Source organism: Dermacentor silvarum, chromosome 8 (genome assembly GCF_013339745.2).
Source record: "Dermacentor silvarum isolate Dsil-2018 chromosome 8, BIME_Dsil_1.4, whole genome shotgun sequence".
Taxonomy (NCBI): domain Eukaryota; kingdom Metazoa; phylum Arthropoda; class Arachnida; order Ixodida; family Ixodidae; genus Dermacentor; species Dermacentor silvarum.
The window spans coordinates 7,408,974-7,430,304 of NC_051161.1; the positions used below are offsets into that span (position 1 = coordinate 7,408,974).

General features: G+C 51.4%; 1 protein-coding gene across 16 annotated transcripts in view; it reads right to left on the reverse strand.

The window, feature by feature from the left end:
• Window positions 1-21,331, reverse strand: part of LOC119460573 (ensconsin-like) — a 117,572-nt gene that overhangs the window by 85,041 nt on the left and 11,200 nt on the right. Inside the window, exon 1 of one of the 16 annotated variants that reach the window (XM_037721516.2) lies at window positions 1,725-1,962. The exons of 12 other annotated variants lie outside the window; for them this stretch is intronic. In XM_037721516.2, the coding sequence (XP_037577444.1) occupies window positions 1,725-1,767 (43 nt within the window). In that variant the 5' untranslated portion in view covers window positions 1,768-1,962. Of the gene's footprint in view, window positions 1-1,587; window positions 1,631-1,724; window positions 1,963-21,331 lie in introns of those variants that run through there. 3 more of the 16 variants (XM_037721526.2, XM_037721522.2, XM_037721527.2) reach the window with 3 other exon arrangements.

A 21,331-nucleotide genomic window follows, 5' to 3' on the forward strand; every position in this document is an offset into this window, starting at 1 on the left:
CCAACTCAAGATGCTCGAAACGTTTTCTTCAAACTCCTGGATTAGAAAAAAAAAAAAAAAAGCTATATATCTGGATTTGCAACGGCAACGATGCGGGGCCAAGGTGGAAGCAGCTTTGAACACTGTAGTATGAATGCTGCAGATGTACCCCGGCCATGATGTGGCCCGTGTTTCTTCGTAATGGCCCGTGTAGCGCTGCTTTGCAGCCGAGGTGGCCGCGCCTGACTATATAAACAAGAGGCACGTGCCTCCTCCGCTTGCGGCAGTCCCTTGCAGCAAGCGACAAAGGGGTCGAACGCTGAAGCGGAAACAGGAGACCGCGCCGAGTTCGACGATACGCAGCGCGCCCGCGTGTTTTGCATGACAGGCAGTAAACAGCGAGTCGAAGGACACGCGCGCCGCTGCGACGCTCATCGCTGCGGACGACAAGAACAGCCGCACTGGCAGCAACAAAAGCGCACGAACGATTTCCACGCCAACACAGGTAGTGTTCGCACGACGATTCGCAAAGTCCGACGACGGTTCACGCGGCCCTGGCTCGGGTGTCAAATTCCTATAGCGCGCACAAACCACGCTTTCTCTGTTTCTGCGAAGGAAACCTGAGGATGCAGAAGCTACCGATGTTAGATGCCCCCGATTCGAAACAAGGTTAATCAACGCACGTCGCACTAACCAATGCCCGACGAGGATCGTGTCTTCCAAGGATGCAGAGACCGAGCCGCCCGTGTGAGGTTCATGGCTCGGGAGCACTGACCCCCGGCTCAGGCCGCCATCGCACCGGGGCCACTCCCATTATAGCGACCGTGCGCCCCCTTCCCTGGGGCCCGCTCGGGAAAGGGGCACGCACCACAGGCGTCATTAGGGGCGACGGTGGCGAACCACGTGCTTGACTCCTGAAGACATGCGCCTCACACGTGCAGGTTGCACGGCGCTTCCTAAACCAAACGCACTCAAAAAAAAAAAAAAAAAAAAAGTTACAGCTCTTCCATAAGCACTTCGATCTATGCGGTAATCCGCAGCTGCCATAGCCGTGGATGTCGCACGTACACTGCAGCTGCATTTCGATGGATGGAAAGAACGTACACAGCGAGCTGCACAGCCGGTTGCAAAGCTTCCCCTGCACGCGACAGCGCATCAGTGTGGCGCACTGTCGACATCTCAGAGCGTCGCCCAGCGCAGGTGACAGCGGTTGCACTGCACGATTCTGCTCGCTTTTCCACAAGCTTACCGTGACACGCAGATGCACCTCCGATACAGATCACAAGTTAGCAAATTATACACGCCATTCAGTCGCGCACCGCTAGCGACCATTACACGAATAGATCAGACTACAGTGTACCTCCTCAGCAACTATAGCACGGATGCGGATGCACGCAGCATGTGCCCTGCTGAGAAGGCGTTCCTTCGGGAACTCGCGATGAAACATCGAGAAAGCACGCGTTGGCGTGAGCGCAGGGAGAGAATCGGCGGGCGAAGATAATTTCAGTTAGTGCGCAGAGGTTTGCTAATGAGACGAATTTGGGCTGCGAACAATGACTCGGCGTCAGTGCTCGCGCGATGCCAGCGACGCCTGCAAAAAGCACTTGCCTCAAACGATGCGCGCTGGCGACAAACGGTCACCGCGCTACATTGCGGGGCCCAAGGTGCATGGAAGCAGTCCAACGCGCTGCGTCTGCCGGAACGGGCAGCGAGTTACGAGAGGGGAGGGGAATGCCGCCGCTCACCGGCAAACTGGACGACGCCGGAGTCGCAGTAGTACAGCCGCATCCCTCGCTGGCGATCGACGAGCACGGCTCACGCGAGCACACGCACAACTATACGGTTGAGGCGGAAGCGTTGAGTGCACGGAAGCGCGGCCGATGTGCTAGCGGTAATCCATTGGCGGCGGCGTCGTCCTTTTCGTCGGTGCGGCTCGATCGGCAGCTGGCGCCAGAATGAGAGAACGGCGCGCGCGCGGTGCCGCCGCGGGCGACTATTTCGAGGTCGGCCCGCCTCCGCGTCTTCCTCGCTCGGCTTCAGCCAACAGCTGCGCAGCCCACGCCGTCTGTTACGCATGCCGCCAGCACACACACTGCACTTATTATACATCCCCGGACAGAGCGGCGCTGCGGCCGCATCACAATGGGCCAAAGAAGCCGGAGCAGAGGACCGAGCGATTAATCGTCAGCTCGAGGGGGCGTCATGCAACGGCGAAACGCGCTGTTCCGACGACCGTAACAGTCGACCTCCTCGCTAGAACAGCGACGGGGGAGGGAGGCTCGCGTATCTGCTGAGTATGCCCAATTTCAACAAAGCTTATTCCTTTCCAGCAAGTGGCGTCTTCTTGGTGTATCAAGGCCGCATAACGCTGATAAATGTAGAGTTCAGTACGAATGATAGAAAAAGCTCCGCACTTACTACTGCATACATACAACATGTGGGTATGGTGTAATAGAACGTTGTATGAACATACAAACGCTTTAGGAAGGCTGCATATCTGTCACAGTCTTGATAGCACTCGACCATGATTGATATTACTGTGTTTTTAGGCATTCACCTCTTTCGATATAAGGTGTGTCTCCGCTGGTAATAATATTCGCAGAGTTAAGCTTATGAATGTTAACTACACTGTTTTTCGTCAGCATCTGACGACACGTACATAGTCGTTTGATCCCGGTGCATCAACGCTCGGCAACCTATGATTATGCGTCTACACCGCCGGTGACAAACGCGACCGCATGAGTCAAACGAATCGAAGCTTCTGATGACCTGCGTTCACCATCGAACACACGTAGGGGATGAGTTGCGAGAGAATGCTGGTGCGGCTGCAGCTTGACACGTCGCAAGACGTTATAGATGATGAATAAAAAAAAAAAAAAAGCGGAAGTGCCAGAGAGTTGTGCCCAAGAAAAGCGGCCTAGGACGAACATCGAAACGTGATGGGCGCTGCCATGCCGACTAAGTTGAGCTACTGATCACTTTCTAAGGTACGCGATGGCGCCGAATTGATGCACTCGAGCAAAACTTTATGCATCTGAGCGCCCTACACACGTCGTGTGTAGGCCGTACAATCGCAATACTAAGCGACGGCGTCCCTTCGCTTCGAGGGGAAAAAAAAAAAAAAAAAAAGCCTATTCACTCGGTGTTGCCTTCTTGTTGAGTAGCTCTCCGCTCTCCACTAAGTACAGAGAAGTGGCACTAAACGGTTGAATCGGCCTCCATACCGAACCTTTTATTCGCAGGTTGACCGCGCGAGGAACTACAGTCCGACTTCTTCCGTCTTTTTTTTTTTTATCATTATTTTTCCACATACACAGTGTGGTGGCTGCCGTGCGCATGCTGACGGGCTGCGTACGCAGCCTGTAACGGTGGGAAATGGCCGCCACCGGGAAACGGCGTGTACTAGGAGTGACCGGCGGCCGCGCGCGATTCCTTTCTTGTCTGGGAAACGGCCTAATTGCTTCAATCCGCGCGGAGCCGCCGCCGCCGCCTAGTGAAAGGGCGTGCGCCGCCGGGGACTTCCGCCTGGCGCACGGGGCATCCTCCTCGGCCTCCAGCAGCTTCCCATGTACTGCCTCCGTGCTGCGGCGAATGGAAAGAGCGGTAACGTTTCGACATTCTGGTGCACAGGGGGAAATACCTCGGGCCCGTGATTTCGTCTGTTTTGCAGCGCGGCTCCTGGCCCGCACTCGCACTGGGACCAAAACAGCGCTGCGACGCACGGCGTGCAATGAGTACGAGCCACGACCAGAAACAGCGCACCGGGAGTAGATCTAAGGGAGGACGGTCAATGGCCGGCCAGTGTTTAAAATGATTTGCTAAGTTGGCCAGCACACTTACAAGGGTCCGCATTCGAGCCCCAAACAACAGAAACATTCAATCGAGAGCGCAAGCTCGAACGCTCCGTTTCTACAATCGGTCAGAGACGCGCGTAGAAAAAAAAAAAAAAAAAAGGGGGGGGGGGGGGGGGCTGTCTCTAAAGATTGGAATTTTGTTGACCCTCCTACAATTAGAAACAGATTCCGATCAGACTTTTTTACACGACTCAAAAAAAAAAAAAAAAAAACACGCGACAAGGTCAAGCTTAGAACGACGTCAAGTTGAGCATGTTGGTAGGGATTCGTGGTACACTATATATGGACGGGCAGGCGCCCCAGGCACGGAAACACGCAACTTTAAAAAGGCTGTCGATGCGAGATGCAAAAGTGGACAGCCGGACGCCAGTTACGACATGCTTTTAACGCGGCACAGAACGATATGACGAGTGACTAAAACAATGATGTGTTGTATCTCTCTCCGATCCATCTATCTGGTCACCCTACACCAACTTACACTGCCCCCACAGCATCTCACTCACTCTCACAAGGCCTCAAGAAGTGGACGATTTAATGGCCGAAAAGGCTCCTAAGGGGATTGACTTTACAGTTCAGCGGAGACCAGCTATAGAGAAGTAATTAAAGGGGAAATGAGACATCTACCCAATCGCTACAAAGCAATACGGGTTCCTCGAAATAAAGGCCTCCTATAGTTGAAGAAAAATTCGTCCTGGTCCGAGACTCGAACCCGGGACCACCGCCCTTCCGGGGCAGCCGCTCTACCATCTGAGCTAACTAGGCGGCTAGCAGATGGCAGGGTGAAGTCGAATTTATCAACAACTCGAAACTCGAATTTTTCTTCAACTGCGAGGCTTTTCTTTCGAGGAACCCGTATGGGGTTTCCTTTGTAGCAATTGCTACGATTGGGTGGATGTCTCATTTTCCATTTATAAACAAAGGAAGAGAGAGGGAGAAAGTCACGGGGAGGCAGAGGCACTTTCTACCTGAGTTCAGGCGTTGGATAGAATCAGAAGCGTGCTCCAATAACTGTACGGCTTCAGGCCAAGGGTGGCAGCCATATTCAAGTGCTCGTAGGTCAATCAAAGCTTTAAAGGGGCCCTGAACCAGTTTTTATCGAAGTCGAGAAATGCCTTTGAAGTTAAAATAGACTATTTCAGAAATATTTTGACGCAAAAAAGAAAGTACTTTAATGCCTTCAGCAGAAGCGGAGTTACTGGCAATCAAAGGTCCCGTTCGCGGTTCTCGCGCTTCTTCTTCGATGCCTTGCACTGCGAAGGCTACGGCGGAGCGGGGCGTGCCCACAGCCTACTGAACGTAACCGTGGCGCGCAGTTCAAACTTGATTTTGGATGTTTACTTAACGGCACTATTGGCGCTTACGACGAGACAAACGCGGCTGTCCTCAGCGAGCCGCAGTGCGCTCAGCCAGCGGACTCGTCGCGGCACCCCGCGGCGGCGGTATCTACGCTACGTAGCATACCGCATCGTTGGTTTTGTGCACGACAGGGCTTGACTACGTTTGCGCTCATGTGCTCGTCTGGCCGCCGTGCTACGTGGTGCGGACCGGCTTTGTCCTGCACCAGCTTGATCGACGGATAGAAGCCACATCCAACCTGTGCATCTTGAAGCGCTACAGCTCAATGCGAAGCGGTCTACCAAGGCGCCTTATAACAGGAGCGGCCAGGAGTGAGTGCGCACTGGCAAGCGTGCGTGTGGTCTGACCTTAAGTTTCGCGTCGTTCGAGCCTAGCCGAGTGGTTAAACCTAGTCGAAATTTGCGAGACCCAACGGCTACGACACCGATAAGCAGGGTGGACAAGGAGTAATTCCTACGCGGGCGGCCGCAGGCGAGCGTGAGCAGACGATAGTCGGCTTCTTCCGGAAGTACGCAATTCTTGGTGAAATTCGAAAGCAGATTTTCACTTAGTTCAAACTATTTGTTAAACTGCGTCAATAAATATACACAATACTATAGCAGAAAGAAGCGCACTGATCCGAAACACCCTTGTTGATGTCAGCTATTGGCCAATAGCGGCCGCTATATTACGAAATAAAGCAGCCCGAAAAGAGTGAGGAGAGAGCTTCTGTCGAAAAGTGAGCGCTTGAAAAAGGTGACTTCGCGCTCCGCTTGCGAGCTCCGTGGACGACTGCAAAATCTGACAGATTTTCACAGCAGCGCGTATGCTATCCGCAGACCGCTATTTCACCAAGCCCGAGGGCTTGGTGAAATAACGCCAAGGTGCAACTTGGTGAAAAGGGTTCAGGACCCTTTTAAACTGGGAAAAAAGTAAGAGTCGTGCAAGATCGACCATTTAGTCGTTATTACTAAAAGATTGCTCGAACTTGCTATACGCAATATCGGCGCACCTACCTCGTGAATTGACGACGGCGGCTGAGTGTTTAATCGAATGTTCACGCGGCATGCCTCCCATCGTGCCGCTGCAGCAGCGTCAGTCACACCACACCACGGATGGGCCCGACGGAGAGGCCAACGACTGCTCCATGCAGGCCACTATAGCTGCAAAGGCCCCCGTGCCAAGCGTTCCGAGCACAGTGCTCCGCTATGCTGCCATCATTGACCGGGTCGGGTCAAAATCCCGTCCATACCCGTAGCCCTCGACATCGCCACGCTGCGCCAAGAAACGAACGCGTCGAAAATGTTCCCACGTCGTACGCGAGCAATAGCTTGGCCGCCAGTTCACAGGCGGCGGCTATTTGCGCACCGTGCGCGAGCGCGTAATCGCCTCAGCGGACGCGCACGGCCGCTGCAGCCCCGTCCTTCGGTGCACAAGCGGGTTTTGCGACGCGTATACGGTGCCGAGGGTATACCACCGACGCTGTCCTTCTACGCAAGCGCAACACGCAGGTACACCACCGGGTCGATTTGGCGGAACGGGCAGCTCTAGTGCATGCATAGCTTAAGCGCTTCCGCAGATCGCATGCCAAACTGTCTTAAAAGTTCCCGGGCGCCGTGCACGCGACAGGCGCCGAAAATATCAATTCATCAATCATCACAAGTGCTGACAAAGCCAGGAGTGCCCAAAGGCCTCACGTTTTACAGCAAAGCTGTCCATGGCTAGGATCCGGGACTTCATGGCGTCCGCGTGGAAAAACTCTCCCCTAAAAAGTGAGGGTGAAAGAGCCAACAAAAGCAAACGCATATCGCCGCTCGCTTCGGAGCTCGGTTCAACGGCCACCTGAGTCTAAATCGACGTGCCTCTATGAATGTATGACGTAGTGCGTGACGTAGTGTGCGCCTGATAAGGCGACCAAGGGGAAAGGGTTGGCGCCCCTCAGCGCAACCACGCGAACGCGCTCGTGCCACTGCTCACGCGTTCGTCGTCGTTCCCCCCCCAGCTGGCTCCTTTGGCGCTCATCATCCCAGCGTATAATTTCACTTCTGTCGTCGTAATGGGGAAGCAACGTTTACGGGGGTATGAGTCATTGCTTAAAGGGGGTACGTCCGTCTTACGTAACAGACAGATTTAATAACAGAGGTGATACGCGAATGTGCGTGCGTATTATCGTCACGATGGCCACCGATCAGAACAATAAATATGTTCGTACCTTTCTGCAAAATTCTACGTCACCTCTGCGTCGTGCGCTAAACAGCTTCGCTGGTCATCCACCTTCACAGAGTGGAATGGCTCATGATTTTTTTATTTATATTCCTATTTGCATATACTGCCGTCTCATTGTGAGAGCGAGACGGCCCTCTCGCCCGCTTCGATTGCCGCCAGAGCTGCCCACTGACGCAGCAAAGGCGACGCAAACAATGATACAAGAAGCGCAATAGGTGGTGTCCAAAACCCGACGTCAATGGCCTGTTTCCGGCTCCCGCAATCGGTTCAACCGCATGCAGCCAGCAAATGCACAGCCTTCAAGATCTGCACCCGTTTGTCCAAAGGGCGCCACCACAGGGGTCATGCGTGGATGCGCCACAGGATGAGGTATGTGCGTGCTGCAACAAAGCCCGGACACAACTCGGCACATCGTAACGGAATGCCATGATATTCACCCCGGGAGAACCGCAGGGAGTGTCCAACTTCCAGAAGCGTTGGAATTCAAAGAATATGGAAGGATTAACTGGTCGGCAATCGAGATAAGACAGGATTAGAGTGTTGGTGTAAAAAAAGCCGGGAAGAGATTGATAGAACCGGAGTCATGGCAAGCATAGGTATAATGTACAATATAGCGATAGATGCTTCAAATACGAAAATTAACATCGACATCAGACAGGCAAAAGGCTGGCTAGCGATAGAGTCATTGTAAGGGTATAGGTAATGTACAATACAGTGTGTAATGAAGAAGAGTAGCCTGCGCCTCAGCAGCATCGCCACCGGCATGAGCTCGTAGTTGCTGTCCGTCGCCGCACGCTTGCGTCCGCTGCTAATAAACCTCTTAGCAAGTGATAGTGGTTTCAAATAACGAAAGCTAAGATCTAGATCAGACAGACGAAAGGCTAGATAGCGATAGATGTAGTAAAATATGATTAAATCAAACAGGCTGCAGTGTGTGACTATTTCTGCGCACAGGGAAACTGCCGACAGCGCAAGCAAAGGCGGCGCCAGGTGACACGGTTTAGTTTTGTCGGCGAAGAGGTAAGAAAAAAATGAACTGTTATAGGCTCACACTTCTTTAATGACAAGTTTTGGTCAATAGCCCGCGAGCGCCCATACGTGTGGGTGTGTTTATAGGGGGTGGGGGGAGGGGGGATGAGTGAGTGGATTGGAACGAGCGAGTGCCCAAGATACATTAATTACGTCTTTTTGCTGCACTGCATTTAGACATAAGCGCTTATATTTTATTTCTCAGATGTCACAGATGTACTAATCAGGAGCTGAAACGAACGGTGGTGCCCACATATATGTGGGTCTTAAGACGCCGGTATGCGAACGGGTGATTTGTGTCACGTTAATTAGTATAAAGACGCTCCTACGAGAGCAACTATTTCAACGCGTACCGGACGGGAAAGAGTTTCTTACTTGCGCCCCCAAGAACACAAGATGTGAGAGGAAGTGCAGGGAGACATGAGAGTTAACTCAGAATGCGCCGCAATGTTAACAACGGCAGAGAAAACACTGACGATTTCATAGACTCACGTGCGAATTTCAAGTGCGCTCTGTCCTGTCGCCTTCTTCCTTCCTTCCTACGAATTGCGCATAAAACTTGTTGAAACAATATCCTCCCGTTTTCCAGCCTAATCAGGGCCACGCTCTCAAATCGAAGAGGTCGTCCGTACTGGGAGAAGAAAGAGCAGGCCCCCATGATTTCTGGGTAACCCAGTTTTAAGGTTGTATAATGTCGATCGCCAAGACGAGCGACAAAATGGATGTACTACCATCTGGCACGCGCTCCTCGGGGAACAAAGGAGAACGGGGTTCTGGGTCACCGCGGGGAAGCTAGACAATCGTCGCTGTCCGCGCGTCTCGTTCCGATGGCGGACGGCAACCGAAGAACGAGACTGCACCCCGGAGCCCCGCCCTGGGCGGCAGCAGCACACCTGCAGTGCGACGGATCGCCGTTTATCCTCTCCTCTGGAGCGAGGCGTTCTCCGAGACGCGCTGGCCCGTGCACAGCTACACGCGGGGGAAGGGTAACGCGGATCAATGCGCGCCGGTGGACAGATAGTTTACGCGCGCGAACATTATAGTATATACTTGGCATCGGCGTCACAACTTTAACAGGTCGCACAAATTATGGCACACAATTGTCGACTTGCAAGAATTGCATCCACCATGGGCTTAGATGCGCTCGTCGGCGCTTTAAACCATCCAGCAGTCTCGGTCGCATCGCGCTTAAATCATCATCACCATCATCAGCCGATATTTATGTCCACTGCAGGACGAAGGCCTCTCCCTGCTATCTCCAATTACCCCTGTCTTGCGCCAGCCGATTTCAACTTGCGCCCTGCGAATTTCCTAAGTTCCATTACTCCACCTAGTTTTCTGCCGTCCTCGACTGCGCTTCCCTTCCCTTGGTATCCATTCTGTAACTCTAATGGTCCACCGGTTATCCATCCTACGCATTTCATGGCCTGCCCAGCTCCACTTTTTCCGCTTAATGTCAACTAGAATATCGGCTATCCCCGTTTGTTCTCTGATCCACACCGCTCTTCTTCCTGTCTCTTAACGTTAGGCCTAAGATTTTCGCTCCATCGCTTTGTGCGGTCCTTGTTCTCGAACTTCTTTGTTAACCTCCAAGTTTCTGCCCCATATGTTAGCACCGGTAGATTGCACTGATTATACACTTTTCCTTTCAACGACAGTGGTAAGCTCACAGTAAGGATTTGGCAATGCCTGCCGTATGCACTCCAGCCCAATTTCATTCTTCTGTAAATTTCTTTCTCGTGATCAGGGTCCCCTGTGAGTAATTGACCTAGATAAACGTACTCCTTTACAGACTCTAGAGGCTGGCTAGCGATCCTGAATTCTTGTTTTCTAGCCATGGAGGCTATTGAACATTATCTTTGTCTTCTGCATATTAATCTTCAACCCCCGCTTAAATAGGCGCTGGCAAATCAAATTCAGGGGCCGTATTCTGAAACGCTCCACTTCGGCGAAATTTCTTTTTCGCTTTCAGGCGCGCGATGATTGGCTGTTTTAGCAAAATTGGATGAGCTGATTGGATGGTTGAGCCCGGCGTCATTCAATTTTGCTCAACCAGCCAATCAGCGCGCGCCTGAAAGCGAAAAGAAATTTCGCCGAAGTGGAACGTTTCAGAATACGGCCAGAAAGTAGCGTGGCACAAATTGCCGGACTATATACAGCATGATGGCGCAAATGGCATTATTGGACAAAAAATCACCGATCGAAAACAATTTAGGGCGCGCGCGCTCCTATAAACCTCTCCGAAGGGCGCTCCGGAGAGCAATCTGAGTATAAATATATACCACAGACCATATATAGGCAACGAAGAGGCGGCATCCATGTTGCGTGTTGTGACACGCGAATTTCCTTCTATGAGGCCGAGGAGGTCACGAGACACGCGAACTGCACAAAAATGCCGGACTTCCGCTGAGCGATATACGCGAGCAGCAAGAAATCCGGAAGAGCTGCTGTGCACACACGGCCAAGAAACTCTAGGCTGCACAACCAAGCGACGAGAATTCCTGGCCTTTCCGTTGCTTCCGTATTCGGACAACTTCGGGCTGCGCTTAAAACACGCATTGTCGTGTTACGCAGCGTATATACCGATACATGGCACGTAGGCACGCACCACGACGCAAGCACGCTGCACTGGATTCTAAAACTACTAAACTACTAATACTCGCAAACGATAGAAATATTTAATATAATAGCTTTTCTACAACCAACCTCGGTTTAGTTTCTGCTGTGTCGTTACGTCAAGACGCCCAAGGTCTGGAAGCAGAACATCGCGACGCTTTCCAAAGCAAGGGATGGTGGAGGAGGTGGAGGAAGGTGGAGGTTCGACAGTGCATGCACGAACAAGGGAATGTCGCTGAAGCCAACGTTTCGACAAGGGGTCTTTGGCAGGGCGACAACTCAGGTTGGCTTCAGCGACATTCCTTGTTCGAGCACTGTCAATCATTGCCACACTCGCTCGGTCGATCACCTCGTGCGTGCTGCTACATCGGCCCTCACCGAGCGGGCGTGAGTGAGTGTCCCACGTGACACCCTCTTGCGTCATGACGTCGTGACACAATAAGCACCTGGCAAACGAACTAACGGCAGAAAAACTATTACATGAAATTAGCGCTAAGGTAATCCAGCATTTTTTCCTAGGGTTTAGAGCCCTATAGCACCTTCTCGAAAATATGTCAGCGCTCCTTTAAGAATCAAGGAAACGTTTTGTTTTTGCCAAACTATTCAGCGTCACTGCAATGTCACTGCACTCCCTTATGTCACGTGAGTGAAGGACAGGGAGAGAGGATAGAGAGACAGAATAAATATCGAATAGGGCTAATTGAGTTCTGGGGTTTTACGTACCAAGACCACGCAATGATTATGAGGCACACCGTAGCGGGGGACTCCGGATTGACCAGCACGGGATCTTTAACGTGCCCTCAATGCACAGACACGGGCGTTTTCGCATTTCGGCCCCATCGAAATGCGGCCGCAGAGGCCGGGGGGCTATTTCCATACATATACACAGCACAGCGACTAGCCAAATGTTTATGCATACATACGATTGGTGTGTTTCAGTTCTGGCCAGGCACTGGGGGTTGACAGCTAAGAAGACCGTTTCGAGCACAACAGAATATCTGGAAAACGTCTTCGCGACTTGACACCTTGCGTCGACAAGAAATAAACTAAGGAAGGCACACATTATTGCTGTATTGTACATTTGCTGATTAACATTAGGCGCAGAAGAAAGCGTGACTGTTTTTTTTTTTGTTTGTTTCTTTAAGCATAGGGGTTTCCAGTCGAGTTTCCAAGAACTCTCCACATCCGCCATATTGTTTGGACAGCAAAGTATAGCCTGCATCGTGTTTTATTTCGATACGGTCCTCGCGAAGCTGTCTTTCTTGTCGGGTTCGTCAGGATTTCGGCAATTCGTCAGACTCGGTACGAAACGAAACGTGGCCGCTGTCCCCTTATCTATACGGCAATTACCTATTGTAACGCAGCCTATAGTTCGCTCGTGGAGTGACTTGCTAATGGGAGTTTGTCATCTGGCCCCGGGCACTGGCGCTGTTAGGTCTACACACCACGTGATCAACGCTGAGCGCAAATGACTGCAGTGCACGGCGGTCCCGCGATAACGCCCTCCCGAACGATCTCAGCGTCTGTACGGACGCATTCTTCGTTCGGAAATCGGCACGTGACAGATCATGCTGATCAGCACGGTCGAAAGACGTCTGTGCTAAAACAGCCCGCAAGGCGAGCAGCCTGAAGAAAAAATTGAAGCCGCCCAGCGGCACGAAGGGACTTCCGAGGACTCGCCGCAACAAAACTGCATGGCCGGATCACGGGCGCAGCGGTAGCATTTATACCACTGCAGGCATGGCTGCACACAAAGCGACTATACTACAACCAATGCCAGCGCTATGTATGGAAAGGAACTCGAGGAAGTAAGGGGCGCCTATACAGCAATGAAAACAAATCTGAGCAGTAACGTTAAGAGGCAGGATGAGGGTAGTAGAAAGCAAAATGAAGCGGGTGATATCCTAAAAAAATAATAATATAAATTCCGTTTCTTTTACGCACTAAAACCTCGATCTGATTATGCGGCCCGCCTCCCAGTTTTCTTGTTGTTTTTTTACCACCCAAGGTTCTATATAACGTGCGCCTAAAAGTAAATGAGCAGGTTTACATTTCGCCCCCAAAGAAATGCAGCAAGCGCGGCCGGAATCGAATCCTCGACCTAAGCAGCGCAAAGCCACTAAGCTACCGCGGCGAGTGGCTGATACTCTGGCTGAGCAAAAGTGGAGTTGGGCAGGTACAGATTACATGACCCGATTACTGCTTATTTGCTCTGTACACAGCAAACAAGCAGTGATCTATTATAATTACAGAATGGGTGCCCATTGAAGAGAAACGCTGCCGAGGACAGTGATGAGATTAGGAAATTTGCACGCATAGGCTGGACTCCGCTGAAGTAAGATTGCTCGGAGATGCTCTTGTCCCGCAGTGGACATAAATTATGTTAATGATGATGATGATTACGACGAGAAAGTGCAGCCGGCCCACGGGTGACATGCGTAGCCCACGTAAAGTAGCAGAGAGTGCAACTTTCAACTCCGATTGTCTAGGTTGGCAGGACATTGACGTCTTTCAGTTGTGGGCCGCAAATTTTTTTGCCACCAACACACCACGTTTAACGGCGCCGCAGGCGAGCGAATTCTTGGGCGATCGAGAAGGACGACGCCCGAGGTGTCCCGGGGCAGCTCTCACCGTCCCACGAGTTTACGCGGAAAGTGAGCCCCCCCTCTCACACACGGTCAGCGCGCCGGCAAGACTCCGCCGCGGCAACCGGGTCGCCGACTCGCGTCAAGGGCGCGCGCACCGGAGAAAAACGCTCTTGTGCGCTCACTCGATTCCCCCTCGTGGGCGGCGAAGTAGGTGGTGCGCGCGTAATTGTACGCAGACAGATAACGAGCAGTCCGGGCAGACCTCGCTCCTGGAGGGCCTGCGACGGCGAGTCCGCCCAATAGAGAACCAAGCATGACTCTGGAGTCACGAAACCATACAAGCGCCAAGTTTCATCCGAAGTTTTTTCACTGCAGGACAAAGGACGGCTGTCACCCCCAGCTCACTACAACCCACGCACCAATCGCTACAGAGAATCGGCATTCTATCCACATCACGACTTCGCTCGATATCTGTAGCCCCCGACAACGTTTCTCTTCAATCGGTATCCGCGCTATATATACTCTCCCATGCTCGCACACAACGTCCTCAAATCTCAGCGAGCTCCGAAAAATCATCGGACTAGGAAAAACAGTGCACGTCCAGGAGGCCCACACGAACGAACGAGAACCACCGACGAGGATGCGCACACGTGTGCAAATCAGGGGCCTCCAGAATGCGTTTTCGCTCGCACGAACCATGCAGGCACGGTGGTTTGGCAGGAGGCGTCGACTGGCGCGCAGGCGGATGCCGCCGATGGGAAGGCGAAAGGTAAGCCCACTTAGCGTACGCCAACCAGGGGGTGACGCGGACAGCCAGAGGCCAAGTCCCAGCGAGAGTGCGTCTCCCATCGGCGCTGCACATCGCACCAGCAGCGTTTTCTTCGCCCGGCCAAGACGCGCACCGCCGACTCTTCCGCGTTGGCCCGACGCCAGCGAGTGGCCCGCGTCGGCGGCACATAACGAGGGCAGGTCGATGTGGCCGAGATCGTCGCCGAGCGGGGCGAGCGAGTTCTCACATACGATGAGCGCACGTATTACCGTCCCCGTATTACGACAAGACGATGTTGGCGCTCGTATCACAACGCTCGACCGGCGCGGCATCGAGTGGAGGCTCAATTAAAACGATTAAACTGTGGCATTTGACGTCTCAAAACTGCACAGTGAACGAGGGCTGCAGCCGCCGTGGCCGAGAATCGAACCCGCGACCATGCGATCAGCAGCAGAACGCCATAGCCAATGGACCGCCGCGGCTAATTCCCTCTATCACACGAACGGGGCAATATGGACTGTATGCTTGGAAAATTTTGCAAGTCAGCCACCTCGCAAGTCCTTTCGCTAACCAAAGCATCTCGTCCACAGACATTTGGATCTCTAGCGCGGAACGCACAGGGTAAAAGATCAAGTACAGATGTCCAGCTAGCTGCAATCACGCCTTCTCAACTTTGAGCACAAATGAAAGTAAGTTTATTTAGGCACGCAGGTTAGGTCTAACTGTATATCACTGGATCCTTGGCCCATACTGCTAGTTTTGGATCAACTACGTAAATGACTTTACTACGGCACACCACAACACGGAAGGCTGGTCCTCGCGCCGAGCCTACATATAAACGAGGTGCCCCGCGCATCTTTTAACAGCACAGCTGTTTAAGCCGGCCGTAATGTGCTGCCTGTCACTGCGTTGCCTAGCAACCACCTCGCGGAGCGTCGCGCGCTATGCTCGGGAGAGAGAAAGAGAAAATGAGAGCGAGAGACAGAAACAAACAAATATACCTAGCGGAAACTATCAAATGTTTATTTTTAACAGCGGAGCTCTTTAAGCCGGCCGTAATGTGTGCTGCCTGCCACTGCGTTGCCTAGCAACCACAACGCGGAGCGTCGCGCGCTATGCTCGGGAGAAAGAGAAAACGAGAGTGAGAGAGATAAACAAATTGTAGCAGCACCAACGAGGCAACGCGCAGAGGTGCTGCCGACGCCATCCACGTTTCTCCGTTTCCCCGCATTAGCGCCGAACGCTCGCGGTGTCCATGACTGCAGCAGGCGCCTCTGGCGGCGACTCGGCCGAGCTCCCACCAGCTGCGCGCCGCATGTACATTGTGCATAGCTTTCGACCCACTTCCCCTACGTGTGCTCGGACTGCAAGTGCTTCGGGAGGCGTTCCTCGATGCCACGGACCACGAGGAAATGCTTAAACACTTCGTATAAGTTAGCATCACTTGGCATTACTTCGTATAACTTAGCATCACTTCGTAGAGCCAGGACCAGCTAGGAACCGGTCAGCTCCGCTGTCTTTAGCCTTGCGCCACTAGTGCAAGCTACACCAATTTTTTTTTCTTTTTTTTTTCTGGTTCCACGTCAAAGTATGACTCACCTCACCGTGAATACTCCTTCCCGCTTGTGCCACCTGCGCGAGCCGCCGAAAAACGTGTTGCTGAGGTTCTTGCAGCTTTGATTTTTCTGACACGGCAGCCGAAACTAAACGATAGAGGCAGCGCGCACAAACGTCCTTAGTCAAGCCGCCACAGTTGTATGACTTGCGCTTTATAAGCCCAAGAAGCGACGCTCAAACGCGCAGTTGAAATCCTAGGTTGAAAGCACGGGCTCGAGCTCGCGTGGAAGGTTACCCGAACGTGCACTGCGGGGAATTCTGTTGGCTCGCTGGCTTCCAACTATGCAAAGTGGGGGGAAAACGCAAAATTCATTGCTTAGCTAACCGACCATCCGCCCTGCAGCTGGCGGCTGTAACGACATGACGTAACCCGCCCGACTATGGCGCCTTGTGGGCCGGTGGATGACTGCCAAAAACCAGTTGCCCAACGCATACGGGGCCTCGAGTTGTGAAACCGAAGGTGCTTCAGAACGCGCCCCCGGCTACATGACGTCCGCATCAAACGTCGCGCGGTTTCCATTTGTTTTGCCGAGGAAAAAAAAAAATTAAGACCGTAAGTGTTGCAAAGGTGTCTAAGCTACGTAACTAGACCGCCTACGCATACTTTTTTTCCTTTTTTTTTTTCACAAGGAAAGACCGCCGCCGCCAAACTCTTCTTATAATACAGCAAAAATATTAAAGAAAATGGATGAAAAAAAAATTGCTTCCTCTAATTCTTTATTTACACTCAAAACTGATTGTAGGAGACACCGCGTGAAAAATGTGTTACCTTTCTTGATTGTAGGAGACACCGCGTGAAAAATGTGTTACCTTTCTTGATTGTAGGAGACACCGCGTGAAAAATGTGTTACCTTTCTCACTCGCATAATGTCCTCGCACATAAAGTAATCATTTTGCATTCTTCCTGACATTCCAAGAAATTAATTTGCACGATTAATTTTGCCTTACTCCTGTGTGTGTGTGCGTGTTTTTCTTTTTTTTTCCCTTATTTCTTTTCTCAGACACTCTATAAAATCATCTTGCATAGTGTAATGCTACTATATCGTGTATGTACACAGATATTGCTTTGTGTATACTTCTGAGTTTACTGTGACAAATGTGTGCAAATACGTATGAATTGAATTCATCTCGCTCTGTACTTCGGTCTCCGGTGTGTGTTGGCGTGTGCACGCGCGTTTAGTTGAGTAATACGTTTTTTCTTTCTTCTATTTTTCTTTTTCTTTTTTAGCTGCACCATATTTTTAATGATTGCCTGTGGCAGACAGCACAATTCTAACAGTTGAGCTAGACTACTCGATGAGGCGCGGCTATTGCTTCTACGACAAATCAAAATGCTTAACTAAATAATTACCATAACACCAACTTTCTATAGTGAATCGCTCCAGGGGGGCATATTTCTATATACAAATTGTAGCTAGTGCGTTTGCGAGGCAGATCGACTTGAAACGAATTGTGAGGAGGGCACCGGTATGCGCCGTCAAACTTGCGGTAAAAACGCACTGTACCAAAAAAAAAAAAAAAAAAAAAAAAACAGACAGGTTGCTTTACGCACTGAAGCACCAAAGTAACGCAGGTGCATTTCACCGGACACATTAAGAATTAGTATCTCGAAACTGGTCTAGTCCTGAAAAATTCTAAGCAACTACACCTCGCGAACTCACCGGCTACAATTCGTAAACTGATGCATGTGCCGTAAGGTAATTCACTAAAATTGTCATTAGTAAAACTTAGTTAATAATTTATTTAAGCATTTTTATTTCGTGTAGCAGTAATGACCGCCTCATCGAAGAGTTCAGCTCAAGGTAATTGTGCTATCTGCCACAGGCAATTTCTACAAATTTGGTGCAGCTAAATAATAAAAAAAAAAAACACCTGGTATATGTCAACTGTAATTATGTGCTTAAAAGACTGCTCTCGCAGATTTCTTAATACTTTGGTTAGAAGTGAACAGTTCTGAACTGTTTCAAATCGTGTACTTGCATTTTCAACGCACGTGCAGAATATATCTGGCTGACTGTTAATTGCCAAATTGTTGTGCAATTATGAAAGGGGTCCGAGACCCCGTAAGGTATTCCTACCTTTTTGTATCGGCGTCCTCTTACACCATGTCTGAGGAAATATATATATATATATATATATATATATATATATATATATATATTCAATTAAGCTTTAAAATCGAGCAACTGGAACGATAGATACTTCAAGTGCCCGATGCGATAAGAATAGTACTATCACGCTCAGTATGATCTAGAACGCGCGAGCGCTTTGCCACGCGCTTTCGCGTAGTAGCTCACACTGAGTGCGACAGTACATTCGCCACGCTCAAAGACGCACGCAAGACTGGTGCGAACAGCACTGTTACACGTAACGGAAACGCTTCCGGCAAAAGAGTCCACACAACAGTGTAAGGTTCCAAGCATTCGTAATGAGGATGGTTAAATGAACAAGAAATGAAAACACTCCGGAGTCCTGCAAATTGTCGCGGCGATAACCGGTAAACAGAAGTGAGTACTGAGGTGGCTCAGCCACGCAACGACTACATCGGCGAGGAGGGGGGAAGGTGTGGGAGAATCCGCAATGACGGTGACAAAAGCAGGAACATTACATAACCAAAAGGTTCACGAAGGAAATTCTTATATGGCAACATAGCGAAGTTAATACAGATCTTGACAGAGAAACGCGACGAAGTTTACGAAAGGCATTTCCGACCAGTCGTGCGGACGCAACTGCACTACAAACCGGCGATTTCTTTCCCCTGCTTTTTTTTTTTTTTTTTCACAGCCGGTTCACCACTGCAAGCGCCCTCAGTCGCGGCTGTAAGTAAATATTTTATTTTAAAAGCGAACGTTATGCAATTTTCTTAAATTCTAATACCCCACTCTGGAGCCACTGGATGTGTGGATAGAAGCCTGCATTGTATTTAGATCTATGTCGTACTTCTCGTGACTTGTGCGGTGCATAGGAAACAACTGCGCTCGTGGCATCCCGAAAGCTTCGCTTAACGCTGTTTCCAAGATGTGCGTCGGTGTCACGAGCGCGACAGGCATTTCATACAAAGCAGCGGCGTCAAAGCGCAATGGACGCTGCGCGGCCGAGCAAGACAGGATAGGGGGCGTAGCTTATCTCAGTCGGGACCCAACGACTAAGAAAAATGGTTCCTCTGAAAGAGCCCAAGTGCGCGCGACCAGTACCGAACGGATGGAAAACTGGCCCCAAGCCGGCACGCCATTCGGCAGACCACGCCCACCACCACATAGAAAACTGGCATTCTCTCGCGGGGACCTTTCCGCCTCGTCAAGGACGTCCAAGGCCGTCGTGTCTAGCAGGCGACGGAGGACGAGGCGAGGAAATGGGCCACGAGAGGAAAGGGACTCGCCGTGTCGGGGCCGGGAAAGTACTCGCATCATCGTCGAAGCATCAGTCAAAATGTGGCGCTGTTCGCACGGTCGCCTTCGTGCTACCCGTGCCCGAGGTCAGACAACACAGGCGTCGTGCTGACCGTCTTTCTGTAGTTTTGTAGCCAGCGCTGTTTTTCAGAATGTTCAAGTTATATACCAACCTCGCGTTGCTGTGGCTACATAGTTCTCTTACCCTTCAGCGGATCTACGACCTGAAACTTGAGAACCCTGCCTTAGTATAGTCTCCAAGTTGTACGTATTCATCCAAACCAACTCGCATCCATCAGTGTACAGTTCAATCCTGCGTCAGATAGTGGCAGTCAAGCAACCATGGAACTTCCACAGCAAATAAGCTCGCCCCACTGGCTTTTGGCGACAAGTGCGTGCACTCGGAGGATCGCGGTGCCTGATCGACACGCAGACCGACAAAGTACTGTCCCACCAACAAGCAGCGTTCGTATGGCTGGGCTGCACAACGGCAATACGATTGCGGAGCACAAGAACGAGTCGATCAAGCCGCACTTGTCCGAAACTACCTCGCCGCGAAACGCCAGACACAAACCGCTGTCGCACAATCTTCAGCCGCTGCGCTACCGCACACGACGGTAGTCGGTCGTGCGTTCCAGAATACGATGCCCTTACAAATTCAGCACCAGCTCGCGCAAACGTGAATAGCGTGCGAAAACAAGCAAACGGACGCCTTCGGAACGAGAGACTCCAGTCGCAGAGGCACCCCCGTTTCGGGCGTATAACGAACTGCGCGAACACGTCTAATGTCTGTAATTTTCCGGTAGCGCAGACAACTGCCATTATGTTTTCGGAGAGCTCTGCGGCAGTAATTCCCGTTACGTTTTTCTCCACCATATCTTCGCGAGCGATCTTCCCGATACGGCAAAACCTGTTTATGCGCCGAAGTGGACGGCGCTCATTGCTGCCCCTGCAGCCAGACGGACAGCCGCTTCGCAGACGCTGCGAATTTATACGAGACGCGGAACTGACGAGGTAGCTGCGCTCGCTTTAAATGCGACGGCATCTCTTGCGATGCGCACTCCACGAGTCTCACGTCTGCGAGGTCGCTGTGCGACGACGAGCCTCCATGCAAATAACCTCCATCCGGGAACTATCTTCAAGGCTCATCATTATGTTGTACTTCGTTGTACCAAGCTTTGCGCAAAAGTTCAAAGTTCGCTCCTCGAAAATGTCGAGTGAGCCAACACTTTGCGATGTGGTGATCCGGGACCTCAAAGAGGTGTCAAACAATGCTAACGCATTTCTCTCGCATATACGGCTAAATCGCCACTTGATCCATAGTGGTGCGACATCGCCAGACAAACAAACAGCAAGTCCCGAAGTAGGTCACGTGACGCATACACGCAACCGAAAGACCTTAGTCTTATGGCGAATTCCATTGGGAGAACAGGAGCACTCAAAAGCACGCTGAAAGTGCTCGTTCCAGAGGTGACGTGTTTCAGTGGTCGAACAGGAGTGGGAGCGCCGTCATCCAGTGGTAGAACAAGAGCAGTTTCGCTGCGCCGAGAGCAGCTGGGAGCAGTCCGGACTGCTCTCGCCTGAAAAGCGGAGTACAGAGGAAGTCACGTGGCTTAAACCGTCATATCCTCCTCATTTCTTTTTATTTTGCTTCAGCCGGCGCGCGCGGCGGCAATGGCGGAAACCAAGCGTAGTTGGTGTTTTGGCACCGCTGTTTTTGACGTCGGTGATACGAGCGAGCTTCGCAGCGATTTAGCGACAGATCCTGGCATTTCTAGTCCGCCTTGCTTCTCGTTGGATGCGCGGGGGACAGCGGCAGCAAAGCGTCTTCGCCTTGCTGAAGTGCTCGAGACGCTCGACGGTGACAGCAGCGATAGCTGCTGGAGCTCAACTTCAGATTCAAGTTGCAGTTTCAGATGATCTTCGCAG